At 37.7% G+C, this 16,496-nt stretch overlaps 1 protein-coding gene across 5 annotated transcripts in view; it reads left to right on the forward strand.

The window, feature by feature from the left end:
• Window positions 1-16,496, forward strand: part of PDGFC (platelet derived growth factor C) — a 205,392-nt gene that overhangs the window by 118,547 nt on the left and 70,349 nt on the right. For all 5 annotated transcript variants that reach the window (XM_034661472.1, XM_034661470.1, XM_034661471.1 and 2 more), the window contains one exon: window positions 778-973. In XM_034661472.1, the coding sequence (XP_034517363.1) occupies window positions 778-973 (196 nt within the window). The remainder of the gene's footprint in view (window positions 1-777; window positions 974-16,496) is intronic.

The raw sequence follows: 16,496 nt of genomic DNA on the forward strand, positions 1-16,496 counted from the left end.
ATACATGACCCTTGGTATTCAGTCTTTTAAATTCTAGAAGCTTCTTAGAGCAGCGTTCTTTTTTCAAGATTTTATTTATTTATTTGAGAGAAAGAGAGAGTGAGAGCAAGCATGGGAGCAGAGGGAGAGGGACAAGCAGACCCCCGCTGAGCATGGAGCCCCACAGGGGGCTAGATCTCATGACCCTGAGATCAGACCTGAGCCAAAATCAAGAGTCAGAGGCTCAACCAACTGAGCCACCCAGTGCTCCTAGAGCAGTATTCTTATATGGTATTTTATCAATGGGAAATAATGTGATTTGAGTAACAAATACTCAATGAGAAGTTGCTGCAATTGCTGAAGTTGCAGCTGACGAATGGGGGAGAATTCACTGTTTTTTTAACAATAGAGTTATATGCAAAGTTTCCTTTTATTTTAGTGTGACTCATCTTTTATTCGTTCTTGGAGATTTGTGTGTTAAGTCAGCTTTATTGTGATTTTAGGAATCTGTGAGTTGGTAGTTTGGCATTCCGGTAATTAAGAAGACTGATATGTTATGCTCTTTTGAGTATAAATGGACACAGGTTTTTACTCAATAATGTTAAAATAATTGTGTTTTTCTGTGTGAGTTCTGAAAAGAGTGGCACTTAGTTTATATCTTATGAGGCATACGCAATAGTTGGGTTAAAATATGGACGATTAAAAAAAACCAAAAAAAACAAAAACATTTATTTTGAAGCCTGTAGTTTTTTGGATGTCTGTGCTAAATGTATGTCTCTTCCTTTATTTTTGCTTTAGGAGTACAAGATCCCCAGCATGAAAGAATTATTACTGTGTCTACTAATGGAAGTATTCACAGCCCAAGATTTCCTCATACTTACCCAAGAAATATGGTCTTGGTATGGAGACTGGTAGCAGCAGAGGAAAATGTATGGATACAACTTACATTTGATGAAAGATTTGGGCTTGAAGACCCAGAAGATGACATATGCAAGTAAGTTATCATACTTGAAATTCAAACAGAGTATAACTGTTGTATAAAGTCTTTCAAGTTACTTCACTTTAATGATGTGATTTTAAATGGCATCTTTTGTTCTGTTCTGTTTTTCTGATGATCCAAGAAATTTGAAACCTTCTTTAAGCTACGTTTCTTTTAAAACCAGAAGACATGTACTGCACATATGCATTCATCAGCTTTATCTACTTCTGAAAATAATTCGAGGTACCTTATGGCACAAAGTACATAGAGAATAAAATGATTTGAAGTAAGGGATAGAGAAAGAAAAGCCAAATAAAGGAACATAGTTGTGCCAGAAAACCTAAGTTATGATCAGCGCCAAAAATTTTACATTTGAGCTTCCTGATAGCCAAGTCAATAAAATAAAGAATAAGTATTTAAAAGAAAAAGCAGTATTCATGGGTACATACTACCTAGATACACATATGGATGCTCTCTCCCCCCCACACACAGGATTAAAGAAATTTGGGTACTTCATCACAAGGAAGAAATGCAATTCTGAAAGCAGAATTAGTTTAGGATAACATTATGGTTTGCCAGGTAGAAATCCATCATAATTCTTCCAGAAGCATTCGTGAACCAAAGTCAGCTGGAGTATTTCATCCACGCAAAAGACCACCTACTGTATGTCATACAAATATTACTCTTTAAATCCTATGTGAATACACTTGTCAAGGTTGGGTGGTCTTATTGAAGACTTTTCACTTCAATGGCATTTGTATATCATGAAAATATTTTACTTGAGCTTCTTTGTCGGGTTGTTTTCTCTTTGATATACAACTTAAAAGAGAATTTTCACTTTATGGTATATTACAGATAAATATTTCAATACAGATGAAATAAACTTTGTACTTGCTGTCATCACAGTTTGTATCTTTAACATTTGTATAATGACTTTTTTTTCACATTTCTTCTTTCCGTGACTATGCATTTCATGTTATTTTTTTTCCCCTTACATCTGTTGTCTTTGACTTTGAGAACTGGAAGCTACCCTAGCTGTCTTTAGAGACTGTGTCATTCAACCCTTCATTTTATATGTAAGGACATAGATCAGAGAAGTAAAGTAGTGGCCTTAGATCTCATTCATATTTTATAACCTAAACAAATGTGACAATCCACTTTTCCCTAATACCCATGTAGATGGTTTTTCACCATGCTATTTTGTACCTCCTGTATTTTTTTCCTATGCAATATTCCATAATCTTGCTAAAACTTAGGAAGGCTTTAAGATTTTGCCCTCCTTGCGAGGTAGCACGTTAGCCTACTGCAGTTCCCTGCATGCTGATCAAAGACAGGAGTCTCCTGGGTCAGAGAGATCAACAGCAGTAGCCCAAGTATTAGCCCTTCTTGTGCCTCTTGTCCTAGTTCCTGTTTCAGCAGGTCAGTTCTAAGAGGGCCACTGAACACCTGCACATCTAGTGGGTTGTGTTACAGGAGAGGCATTATATGTATGTGCGTACGCTTACAGAGTTATATGTACATGTATTTAATGTGTATTAGTAGTGAAATAAGAAAAATTAAAAGATCATCCAACATGCCTCACTTAACTTGTGACTGAGCTTCACTCAGCATTAGACTTGATTCAAGAAAAGTGACGCTTCCAATATTTCTGAACCCCCTCCCCTTTATTCCTCCCTGATCACATCTTCTTCTTGCCCTTGCAAATCGTCTTGAGTTTTTTTACTCCCATCTCCTGTTTGACCACATGTACATTTCCCTATAAAAAGTAAATTGGTTATTTTTTGCCTGTTTTGAAATATAGATCAGTGCAATAATACTGTATGTGAACTGAACAATATGATGTTTTGCATTCAGTTCATGTCAGTGCAGATAGCTTAGATCATTTGTTTTCCTTGATGCATAGTATTCCATTGTAGAAAGAGTCAACTTTTTTTGTATGTTCTACTTGATGAATGTTTGGCTTGTTCTCCCAGTTCAAAAGTACAAGAAAAAAATTTTGAGTCTATATCTAAGAATCATAATGCTGTTTTAACACATTTATCTTTTCAACTTTATTAGGTAGAGTTAAATTGATTTTAAGAGTGACCAATTTACACTTATATCAACAACATGCAAAAATTTCTGTTGTACCACATTCTGAGCAAACTTTTGGTTGTCATTCTTTTAATTTTTGGTAGTATGGTAGGTGTAAAATTGTACCTTGGTATTAATTTTTATTTGTATTCCCTGATTACTAATGAGGTTGAGAAATTTTCATACTATCATTGGCTAATATTTCCTTTTCTGTGAAATGTCTGCTCATGTCTTTTGCCCAGTTTTTATTCAGACTGTTTGACTTTTTAAATTTTGCTTTTCATATTTAAGTCTTTGACTCATCTGTATTATTTTTGTCCATGGTGTGAGGTTTTTCATTAGTGTCTTAGCATCATGTGATGTGCAAAGCCAGCAAATTCGTAATCAGACTTCTGCATAGTATTTGGTCTGTTCCAGGATGCTCTTCTGTTCCTTTGCCAAGTTGTGTCCTTCTGTGTTCTGAAATGATGCTGTCTTAATTACATAGCATGTAGAAGCTATGTGATAGGGCAGTCTCCCCCTCATTTTCTTCTCTTTTTGGAGCATGCTTGCTATTTTTATTTTTCAGAAATAGGTTGTCAATTTCCTTGAAAACTCCTGCTGTGATTTTTATTGCAACAGCATTGAATGTATATAGATCATTTTGAAGAGAATTGACATCTTAATAGAAATAACTTTCATCTTGGAGAACTTTATGTTTCTCCTTTTATTGGGGTCTTCTTTATTGGCTATACATTTTCAAATGTTCTTTTCAGAGATGTTATGCATTATTATTTAGATTTATTTCTATATTCTTTATAGATTTGCTAAAATCCCTTCTTGAAAAGTACATTTCTAATTGTATATCACTGGCATATAGAAATGTAATCAATTTTTTAGTACTGATCTTATATCTGGCAAACTTGCTGTAAGCTCTTTTATTTATTTTAATAAGCTATTCTGGGAATTATTTTGGATTTACGTGAAAATCGTATGATTTGGGAAAAGATTTCTTTCTTCCTTTTAGTTCTTTTACTCTTTCTTTTCCGTCTCTTATTAAGCTGTTGATTGTATTAGTTGGTATCCCTGTCTTCTTTCTGATTTTAGAGTTTGCTTTTTAAAAAAAATATACTTTGAAATTTGGAATAACTTTAGATTTCACAGATTGTTGCAAAGATAGTACAGAGCATTTACATATACTCTCAACCAAGGTTCCTCCAGTGTTAGCGTCTTACATAATCGTATTACATTTGCGTAACTAAAAACTTGATTTGCTTGCAATACTATTAACTAAACTACAGACTTGATTCAGAAGTCAACAGTTTTCCCACTTTATGTCCTTTATCTGTTTTCGGATTCTTTCTAGGATAAGCCTGCTGCATTTAGTGCTCAGTCTCCTCCAATCTGTGACAGGCTCTCTCTTTCCTTCTATTTCATGACCTTGACAGTGTTGAAGAGTACTCGTCAGGCATTTTGTAGAATGGCTCTCAATTTAGGTTTTTCAGATCTTTTCTCATGATCACACTGAAGGGTTTTAGGGAAGGATTCCAAATAGATGATAGGCCCTTCTCCTCAGATCGTATTGGAAGGTACATCCTATCCACCTCACCTGTCACTGATGATGTTAACCTTGATTACTGAGGGTGAGTTGCTCTTCTGTTAGGAAAATACCCTTTCATTAGCTACTAATTGGAGGCATGTAACTCAGTCCAGCCCACATTCAAGGAGAGAATGATTAAGTTCCACCTGCCAGGGGCACCTGGGTGGCTCAGTTGGTTAAAGCGTCTGCCTTCTGTCTCAGGGTCCTAGGATTGAGCCCTGTGCTGGGCTCCTTGCTCAGTGGGGAGCCTGCTTCTTCCTCTGCCCCTCTCCCTGCTTGTGCTCTCTCTCAAATAAATAAAATCTTTAAAAAAAAGAAAAGAAAGTTCTACCTCCTGGAAGGAGATACATATATATAAAATTGGGAATTTTTCAGTAAAGAAAATCTGTGCCTTCTCTTTCCTTCCTTCCCTTCCTCCTTCCTTCCTTCCTTCCTTCCTCTTTTTCCTCCATCATTTATATCAGTATAGATTCATGGATATTTATTTTATTCTTTGTGTTGTAATCTAGTGCTATCATTATTTACTTTGTAGTTGAAATTGTTCCATATTTGGCCTGTGGGGGTAAAGGGTTTGCTGGATATACCAATATTGGGTATGATGATTAGTGGAGTTTTTTTTTCTTTATTATTTCAAGTACTTCCTTTTTTATTTTGCTAAGAGGTATTTTTCCCCTTTGGGAAAAATCTTTTATTCCTTTAATTTCTGCATTTAAAAATAAGTTACAGATGCCATGACAGTTTATACTTCACCATAAATTACCTAAGAACAAGGGCATTTCCTATGTAATTTCAATACCTCTTTCACATGCAAGAAATTTAATATTAATATGAAACTATTACCTAATATATAGTTTCTCCTGATCCCAAAATGTTAACACTTCTTTATTTTTTTTTCTTATTATGTTTTGATTCAGTAGCAAATAATTGATTATATATTGCATTTGGTTATTATAACCCTTTCCTTGCCTTTTCCTGGCTTTTATGACATTGATATTTTTTAACAGTCCAGGCCATTTGCTCTGCAGAATCTCTTAGTGTCAATTTATCTGAGTATGTCTTCATAATTAGGTCCTGCTTAAATATTTTGGCCAGAATGTTCTCTAGGTGATGGGCACTTCTGATTGCTCATAATATCAGGTTATTGTGTTATCAGTGCTGTGAGTTTGATTTCTCAATCCTGTTTCACATTCATCCTACCAATTCTGATAATGTGCTATTTGATTTTTGTCTGTTTGAAGATTTTTATAATATCCGTTGTTTGCTTCTTTTAAGCCATAGTCATATAGAAGCATATTGTTCATTTTCCAAAAAATGTATAAGGTTTTTAAATGTATTTTTTATTGTAGATTTCTGAATTCACTTTATTTTGGGTAAAAAAATATATATATGGCCTTTTTGTGATTGTTTAAAATTTAAGATTTGGCTTTATTTGCTTCAGATTTTTAAATTTTCCAAATGTACTTGAAAAGAGGGATGTTCTTCAGTTGTGGGGTGCAAGTCTATGTATGTCCATTATATCAGTTTGTACAGTTGTGCTGATCATGGCATCTGGATCTTTCCTGATTTTTTTTGATGTATCAATTACCGAGAGAGGTGTTAAATTCTCCTAATAGAGGATAAATACACTTGTCAGCTTCACCTTATAGGCCTATCATTTTTTGCTTTATGTTATTACTTTTTTATGTTTTAATTTTTTTCTAAGATTTTATTTATTTGCCAGAGAGAGAGCACACTAGCAGGGGGAGGGGCAGAGGGAGAGAGAGAACCAGACTCCCCACTGAGCAGCCCCCTCCCCCCCCAACGTGGGACTCAATGCAGGGCTCAATGCAGGGCTCAATCCCAGGACCCCGGGATCCTGACCTCAGCCAAAGTCACATGCTTAACCCACTGAGCCACCCAGGTGCCGTTCTCTATGTTTTTAAATTATATTAATTGGTGCACATAAGTTCAGAGATCTAACCTCATTTAATCTTTAGTAATGTTTCGTTTTTGCTTCAAAGTATACTATGCCTTGGGGCGCCTGGGTAGTGCAGTTGGTTAAGTGACCGACTCTTCATTTCAGCTCAGGTCCTGACTGCGGGGTCATGAGATCCAGCCCTGCATGGGGCTCCATGTTCAGTGAGGAGTCCACTTGGGATTCTCTCTCCCTCTGCCCCTCCCCCCACTAAACTAAATAAATAAATCTTTAAAAAGAAGTATGTTATGCCTCATATTAATAAAGCTACATCAGGTAATTGTTCTTTCCATTCTTTTACTTTCAACTTTCCTACGTCCTTCATTGTGCATGTTAGCATATATGTCTATGTGTGTTCTGGTTTTCTTTTATGAAAGGAACATGAGTAGCATTAAGAAATTCAGTAAAAAAAAACTTTGTATTTTACTTAGGAATTTAATCTAGTATATTGAATCTTATTATGCATATAATTTTGGATTCAGTGTTACCATTTATTTTGTACACGTCATTTGTACTCATTTTTCTGTGTCTTCAGTTTCCTTTCTTGCATTCTTTTAGTTTGTCTTCTCGTCCCTTTTTTCCCTTCTGTGGATTTAGAAAGTATACATCAATTGTCATTTTAAAATGGCTGCCTTAGAAATGCCTACTTGACTTAATATCTAAAGCTAGTCAGTGTTTACCTCCATCCCCAAAATATAAAATTCCCTGAGAACATGTTAACTGCTGTGGAATGCTCACTCTCCAGATACCACCACACTTGGTTGATAAGACAGAGCTGTGTTTACTGCTTACCATGATGACGGAGAAGCCCACCTCTACCGATTTGATAGTGTTTGGGGAGGAAAAGCAAAACCAGATTTTGTGGAGAATTTGAAGTTTGGTTTCAAATGGATCTTTATGGAGATTTGATTAGGCTTGGGAAAGGCTTATGAGATAATAGTTTAGAATCTGTTGCAATAAGGCAAGGATTTTCAGGTGGTGAGTTCAGTTCTGGGTAGTTGAACTGTTGCTGTTTTTAGCTGAAGGAGTTAATGGCTCTTTAGGGCAGTTCCTGTAATGAACAGTAAACCACATTGCCTGGGCAATAAAGACAATAAAATAGTAATGTCTTGTTACTGTAAACAGTTAACTGGGTGGAGTAGATGATTTCATTCTTATTGTCCAAGCTGGTTTGGTTCTCACTGCAGCTGCCCCCACTTCCGATTGGTGTGTGGCATAGTTACTGAGGATTTTAGTTTTGTATTTTTTAACTTCACAAGTAAGACATTGTTTTATTATTTTGCATAAGCAGCGTTGCTTTGGCTATACCCATGTGTCTGCTTTCGGTGCTAGCCATTTCTTCTTGCATTTCAGAACTTTTTTTTGTAGAATTATTTTACTTCTTCCTTAAGTACAGTCTTTAAAAGTCTCTTAAGTGAAAGCCTGTTGGCAGTAAATACTCAGTTCTTCTGTACTTGAAAATTTCTTTATTTCACTTTCATTCTTAGAAGTTAGTCAGACTGGATCTAGAATTTGAAGTTGTGTGTTTATTTTTTTCTCAATAGCTTGAAGATACCATTCCACTGTCTTATGGCTCTTGAGAAGTCAGTCATCCGATTGCGGACGTAGCCTTATGGTCCACCGTTGGGTGGTACGTTTTACAGAGGGAGACATGTGGGTAGCAGGGGTGAGAGGGAAGGGATGGGGTTGGGATTGAGCCCCAGGCCTCTTGTCCTATACCACCTGTGGCTCATTAAGCTCACACCCCTGCTCTTGCACACCAGGACCCAGCAGATCCTCACAGGATTCCAGAGCATATTTACCTCGCTGAAGTCTTGATTCCTTCTGTTTATCTGTCTTCCAAAGAATTCTGTTATTTTCTTGACAGCTCAATATTACATTAAAAACAGGTGTTTTCTTTCAATCATTTGTTCAGCAATTTTAGCTTTAATATACCAAGAGGAGTTTCTCTGCCTCATTTCGTCCACCATATGACTGAAATGTAGACTACTGCAGGCAGAATAAAGTTTTTCCTTAACAAGGCTTGGTACTCTCAAGTTCAATTTTTTTTTTTACTGGCAACATTGACTCTTTTCCATTACAGTGTTGTAGAACTAATAATAATTGTATCCCCACCCAAGTGCATTTTAAGAATTTAAACTGTCCCATTTTAAATATTTCCTCAAGTGTGAAACATAGAAGAGTCTAGAAAATCTGAATCACGATTTTTACGTCTATCTTTAGAAGAGGACAGACTCAGTTGAGATGTTTGACTTTTTAGTCTGCTAAAGCATTACTGGCTTTGCAAATTTTCTTTTATAAAGAAAATGATAAGAGTGAGCTGTGTTTTTATGCTATTTCAGATTGATATTATTACAAATCAGACGCAAATTAGATTTTATTGCTTTAACAACCTGACAGGATATGCAGGCAGTATGGTGGAGGGTATCCCCTGGAGTAAGGAAGGGGAAGATGAAGAGTGTGAGTGGGTGTGTGTGTGAGATTTGCTGTAAAAGATGCCTAAATATTCAGTGTTGTCTGTGTGTGTCGCTCTTAACGTTAATGACATATGGTGTACCTAGGAGGACTCATTTCTAATGGAAAACTTCTTTCTTTTACTTCCTTTTGTTTGTTCTTCTAAAGCAAATAATCTACTCATTACATATAAGATTTTACAAAGAGATGGACCATAACAGAGAGCATTTGAAAAAAGATAGGTTAATCAGTCTGCCCAATTTAAAATAGTGCCTCTTCACCAAAACAACTAAGTTTCTTCTGGACGAAATATTATAGCCCATTAAAATTTGGAAAAATTTTAATGACGGAAATGCCAAATATGCTTAATGAAGTAAACATGTTCTTTTTTTTAATTATTTAGAATTTAAGATGATCAAAGTTGTTAGCTTTTTTAAAAAAGATTTATTTATTTGAGAGAGAGTGTGTGTGCATGCAGGGGGAGGGGAAGACAGAGAAGGAGAGAGAGAAAATCTCCAGCAGACTCCCGGCTGAGCACGGAGCCATTAGCAGGGCTCCATTCCAGGACCCTGAGATCGGGACCTGAGCCGAAATCAAGAGTCCGACGCCACCCAGGCGCCCCAAAATTGTTAGTTTCTTTAATTAAGAAAATATTTTGTGTATCGTCCTCTCTTCCTGCTATTTATGATAAAATTGATGTGATATTATTTGCTCGTTTATGTATTCTTAACGTTCAAGGAGCGCTTCTTGAGCGCTGTGGGAGGTAATAGGGGGGATGCAGTGATTAGGAGATGGCTCATGCCCCCAGGGAGCTCACAGTCTGGGTAAAGAGACAGACAAATAAATAGGCCATTAAAATAAAATGCCACCAACTCCACAATGGTAAACACAGAGTATAGTCATTACTGTAACTGGTTATGTTTGGATTGCTGTGTTGACCGTGTTCTAGTTTGTACCCTAACTGTGTATCTTACCAACAACAATCTATAAATAAATGCTACTAATTTATCATGGAGAAATTGGGATGCAGGAGTTAACTCTGCCCTGCAGACCTCAAAAACTCAAATACTCATTTTTTTGTGTTTCACTGTAGTGGATATAACTTTCCAAGACAGTATAGATTCTTTATGTCAATTTTACAATGCCAGCGCAAGCTGTGAATGATAAAATTTTAAGGAGCTAATTGTTTTATGAAAGCTATGTAAAAATATTTGTTAGTTACATGGCCGTGCAGCTGAAGTTAAAGGAAGGCAATTTGATTTATTCAGTTGATGATGACTTGAGAGACCAGTAAGTGCGTCATAAGAATTTTATTTTCCAAGCAAAATGTGTTCATGAACCCCTTAAGAGGATTGAGAAAAGACAAAGGCACCAGGAGTGACTAGGGCCATAAGCGATCCTAAGTTTTAGTGCTTAGGCTTCCAACGGTGTCACATGCATCTCCTGACCTACTTAATTCCCAGCCTGCGTGTGCAGAATTGGGCCTGGGAGTAAGTAGCTGGGTGTTGAGCTATCGCGCAGAGCTGCGTTCCTGTTCATGACGGCAAGAACAAGAGAAGTGAAACCAAAAGGTCAGGTACACTATGGGAACCCTACTATAAGAGCAGATAAGGTTTGCCTGGTGATACAGATGTTGGTTTGGCCACTTTCTGCAAGATGCCTACCGCAACCACTGGCAAGAGGAAGGGAAACCAGATTGACTTTGAGCGTTCGTTAGTCCTCCCCAGGACTTACTCTAGGGGCCCATCTAGGCCAAAGCACATGGAGGTTGGTACCTAAGTAAATCACTTCTTTTTTAAGGAGCAGGGGGAGGGTGCATCGGAGGGAGCTGTGTAGGCAAACGATAGTGTCTGCTGTTGTCCTAACTACGAAGTGACATAAACGTGCAAGCATAGAAAGATTAGTTGTAAACCAGAGAAGTATGGAACTACAGTGTGTATGAGGCCTTGAAGCATGGCTAAGACTTCATTGGCTGACAGATGCCTAAAAGTACTAAGTAAAAGCCAATTAGAATAAAATAATTGGTGTAGTAAAGAGGAATGAGCACTCTATGTAGAGTCAGACTAGAGGTGGCAAAAGCCTGGAATAATTTGTAAGCCATGAGTTTGTCTGGAGCTTGAGAGAAGGTGGAGGTGTGGGGAGGGGAGGCTGTACTGTGGTAGGTTCAGACTGCGGGGAATTTTGAACAGTAAGCTGATGGATTTGCACTTTCTTTCTTCCTTTCTTACGGTGTCAGAAGCCAAGGGGTATGTTGCAGATCGACGTCATATACTGGTCTATGTTTTAGGAAGAGAATACTGATGGGAGAACGTGACGACAACTGGAATCATTAGGAGGAATTTTGTTATTTCTCATACAGAGTTTACCTGTTCTCTCAGACCTGCATTTTGCCTAATTATTTTCTCATTGATCCGATCACGGAAAGCGTATGTTCCTCTTTTATCATTCCTCTAACCGCCTTCACCATTAGAGCTCTGTGTGGGTGGGGAGGGTGGGTGGGTGTGTGCCCAGGCACACACGTGCAAAGAAAATCTATAGATACCCCAGTGCTTCTTATTTCAAAGATAACCTTTTTTGGCTCCAGGGCACAAGTTTTTGGAGGGAAAAAAATGACCAATTTCAACTTTGCCGACATTGGAAATATTCATGTTAAATGCAACCATGGAAAAATTTAGAATGTTAAATGGTCGTTTTATTATAGACAAGAGATAGGTGGCTTTCCTCTTCTCTCCAGTGGTTAGGCCAAGTTTACATGGGTTCTGAGAAGAACAGATGATACAGACCAGTATCGCACCACGTCTAAGCACAATATTACAATTCTGTGACAGGTGTGCCGTAATAAAATGTAAGTGTCCATAATAGGTAGTGGTGTAAGTCGAAAGATAGTGGGGTTCATTCATGGAAGTAGAACTTGAAGACTCTTTTAGTTTCAAGTAACCACAAATAAATAACCAGCTTAAAAAGGAAATATTTGGATTATGTTACTGAACATTTCAGGGTTAGGCTTTCTCCAGGTTCTGAATGATGCCATCAACTGTCTCTTTTTCTCTGCCTCTAAAGACTTGCTCCCTGCAATTAACTTCACTTTCTGTCTGTCTTCATAAAATGGAAAGAAAGCCACAGATGTGCCAAGATTTTAGCACTTGCCATCTTTGAAGAGTACAGCACTTTTCCTAGAAAAGCTTTCAGAAAAGTTTTGATTGGCTTGGTCTAAACCAAGTATCTATCCCTGGACCAATTAATGCAGAGGGATCTAGGAGCATGTGTTACTGTGCTTGGCAAGATTTGGTTTACGTGCCCATCCCAAAGCCAAATTGATGGACCGTGATTGGTGGAGAAATGGTCCCTGAACGCAAAACTGTTTCTTTTTTTCCACCAGAAAGAGGAAGAGGTACTGGTGGTAGCAAAATAACAGTCTCCACTATCAGTGTGAAGAACCACAAGGAGTTGAAGTGCAGCTTTCAAATTTACACTTCCTGTTTTTCCTACCTGCACTTCTGGCCAAAGAGTCAGAATCTCTTCAGAGTGAAGATTTTGCCAGTGCCCTTTCCAGCAACTCTTTTGAGTACAGTTAGCTCAATGCCATAATTTATAGTTCTGCTTTGACCTCTGTAGCGATTACTTTTGTAACTTAAAAAAAAAAAATCATTCCCAAGAGGGCTTAAAATGAAGGGTGGGGACGTGACCAAGTCTGAGATCAAGGGACTCTGCCCTTAGCTAATGAGATGTTTTGGTTTTATGTTTTGAAATGTTCGAAATCAACATTTCAAGTAGAGAAAGAATGTATCCTGCAACTCCCAAGCTCATGTCTGGCTCACCCAGTGTCTTGTCTCTCACTAGCCCTTTACCTTTTTTTTTCCTGCATCTTCTCCTCTCCTCTCCTACTTCCCTAAACCTCCCTCTCATCTTTATCTTCCTTTTCCATCTCCTCTGCTTGGTCATTGCCCAGATACCACATTCTCCCATTGATTTAGAAAGAGTTTTAGAGTTTACACTCTGAGGATTTCGGAATATTGGAATGCCATTGTTTGGGCTGGTTTTTACTTTTAATTGCAGTCTTGCTGCCATTGGGGTAATGGTGAGAGTTCTTGTTTGAGTCATCATATGGCACCGTGCCTTAAACAAGGACAACTTCTAGAACCAATGGCATACCCATTTTACTAGCTAGCCTAGCTAGTTATCTATCTATACAATCTTACCCAAGAGAAAAAATAAGCAAGAACAATAGAGCACCAGTCATCAATAATGGACTTCTACATGTGCAAATCTTAACTATATTGTTAAAATTCTGTGCTCACCTTTCTTTTCTCAGCTATTCCATGTTTTATGCAGTTGTATCTCCAATACTAAGTTATTAACATTATTTCGCTATGTGAACTTTCAAAAAACACACGTTCTTTAATTCATCTGGCCCTCTCTCGGAGAATTAGAATGTGTTCAGATCCCAGCTCTCTTTGCGGAACAGCCTACCTTCTAAAGAATTCAATCTTTAAATAGGCTGTCTCTTCTGGATTTTATAATACAGGCAGGTGCTGACTTAGGATTTATTTTTAATTATTCGATGAAATTGTTTCTAATCATTATTTGATTTCCCCTTTGAAGTTTTTTTCCAGAGTGACTCCAAAACGTCTAACTTTTACAAAAGGATTATTGTTTTGCTATGTAATTTACAAAGTTTAGATTAACATATTTAACAAAATCTTTCCAAGTTAAGCTTAAAAGATTTCATTGTATCTGATTCACATGTGAGGGTACAGAATAAAAGACCACCTCCCCAGCTTCCTTGGCAATGTTTTTCATGCCTGTACCTCTGTTTTCAGTCGAAGGAATGATACAACTCTAGTATTTACCGCAGGTCAGGCAGCATAATCATGAGTCCCAGTAGACTGATGCAGTATTGGTCATAATGGATGCTTGGCCCCTGGCTTAAGAACAATTGGCAAGACCTCTGTGTAGTCACAGATACTCACTCAAAGGTGGGCAAGGAGGAAGGAGGACACTAAGATTCCTGCCCCCATGGAGTGAACTTTACCTTCGTGAATGTCCATTCAGAGGAGATAGGAGGTGATCTGGTGAGATGCTTATCTTTATGTAGATATGGAAATATGCTGTTGCCCAAAGTAAGGTATACCTTCTTGGACTTCTATCAATAGATCTGTTCATGTTACTGGTACATACAGAGGTGTATGTTTTTATTCCATTATTAAAATCCTAGAGAAGACCACAAAGAAAGGAGATTAGTCTTCAGAAACTTAGGTTTTTTTGGTAGGATAAATTGGCATCTTATTTATATGAGAGAGTTTAATCTACTACGAAGAACACTACCGTGAAATACCTGACATGTTTCAGATTCAGCTCTGACATTTGCCACTGGCCATATGGCCTTGGTAACTTAACTTAGCCTTTTTAATAATTGTATTCATAAATTATTATCAAAATCGGAGATTGGGTTCCAGATGAAGATTCAGGTCATTTCCAACACTGAAAGATTTGTTTCTCTAGAATATTCACAAGTATATGGGGATACCAACATTTGTTTTACCTTTATCCAAACAGGTAATGGTTTTATAAAAGTTCTTAGAAAATTTAAAGTTAGTATAACATTATAACTTTTATGTTTCTATGAAAAAAAAATCACTTCAGATTTTTCACGCTATTTATTTATACATGATCCTTGGAATTAAAACTCAGTCTTTAATTTGACATTGATTTTACGGGCAATTCTTATAGTTCCGGTAAACTCCATCCTGTAATCACTTTAGTAAAAACAATGATCTGGAAATGCCGCTACTTTAACATGGTCCTGAAGAGTTTTTTGTCATCCCGTACCTTTTCTAAGTGAGCAATGTCACAGATTACCTGCGTACTGCCCAACCCCATTCCGTCCCATCTTTGAGCTTTAAGAATTTTCTTCCTTTAAATTAAATTTAATATGAGAAAAAATTTCACTGCTTAGAAGTCTATCAGGTGCCTAGTTGTGTTTTTTTTTTTTGTCATTTTTAAACTTTTCACTGAATAACTCAAGACCGTGAAGAATTCCTAACTGTAATGGAACCAAGAAGTTTTTGATTCACTATGCTGCTAGTAGTTACAAAGTAGTAAAGGACTTATCCATTACACACAATACATTTAAAACTTCACTGCCCGAAGGTTTTTCTTCTTCCAAAAAAGTTATTCCCCATAGCTGTTTCAAGCCCTTGAAAAATGTTTGAAAAAATTTTCAAATCTCAAGTATGCTTTGCTCCCTGACTGCTGAGACACACAGATCGTTTCCCCATATGGCAGTTGATTTAACCCCCCTACTCCTTTCTCACCAGAAACCCCACGCACTAACTTCAGAAACATCATCTACTTCTTGACCTTTCTATCTGCAGCTCTCCATCTCAGTCCGTCAGTTTGAATAAGCAAGCTAGTTCATGATATCAAAATATTTGTGTAAATGGAACCAGTCATAATTTATTGCTTCTAAAATTATTTCATGGGATTGTGGTAGGCACTGTTTTTGCTGAGGCATTGAGGTTAATCTTAGTGGAAATGAGGCCGGCACCGCATGTTATCCTAGGGTGTTTTGAGAAAAAAATCTCTCTAATCACAGTTTACTTACTATTGTCTAGATTAAGAACTTCCAAATAAGTGTTGATAATAGTTGGCCATCACGCTGCAAATGATGACACTCCTCTTCTGAGCTTAGCAAAATTCAGAGACTTGTTTATATTTCTCAAGAACTTTTAATAAGAGGGATTTCTCAGAAGAGAAAAGGGAAGGTTCAGAGATCTACCCAAGGTTTTCCATGTAGCATGTGAAGAAGGGAAAAAGAGGAAAAGGAGGGAAGAAAGAAAGAAGAGAGGAAGGAAAGAAGGAAAAAAGGAAAGAAAGAAGGGAAGGAGGAAGACCACCAGAAAGCTGCAGGCTACATGCAGATGTGTTCCTTTTCTTTCTTTTTTTTTTTTAAAGATTTATTTATTTATTTATGTGACAGAGAGACAGCCAGCGAGAGAGGGAACACAAGCAGGGGGAGTGGGAGAGGAAGAAGCAGGCTCCCAGTGGAGGAGCCCGATGTGAGACTAGATCCCAAAACCTCCGGATCACGCCCTGAGCCGAAGGCAGACGCTTAAGGACTGCGCTACCCAGGCGCCCCGATGCGTTCCTTTTCTTGTGCTCTTAATTACCGAGGCAGGTAGAGAAGCCCAACAGACAGGTACCGTGGAATAAATGCTACCATTTATTGAGCGCCTACTGTTTGCCAAGCCCTGAACTAGATTAGTTACTCTATGAACTCTAATCTTTCGCCACTCCTGTTTACAGTAGGTATCATCCCTGTTTTACAAAGGAAAATAGGCGGGGCGCCTGGGTGGCTCCTTCAGTCAAGTTTCCAACTCTTGGTTTAAGTCCTGGTATCAGGATCCTGAGATCAAGCCCTGCATTGAGCCCCACATTGGGCTCCACGCGCCCAGCGTCAAGTCTGTCTGGGATTCTTT

This window comes from Ailuropoda melanoleuca, chromosome 5, assembly GCF_002007445.2.
Source record: "Ailuropoda melanoleuca isolate Jingjing chromosome 5, ASM200744v2, whole genome shotgun sequence".
In the NCBI taxonomy this organism is placed as follows: domain Eukaryota; kingdom Metazoa; phylum Chordata; class Mammalia; order Carnivora; family Ursidae; genus Ailuropoda; species Ailuropoda melanoleuca.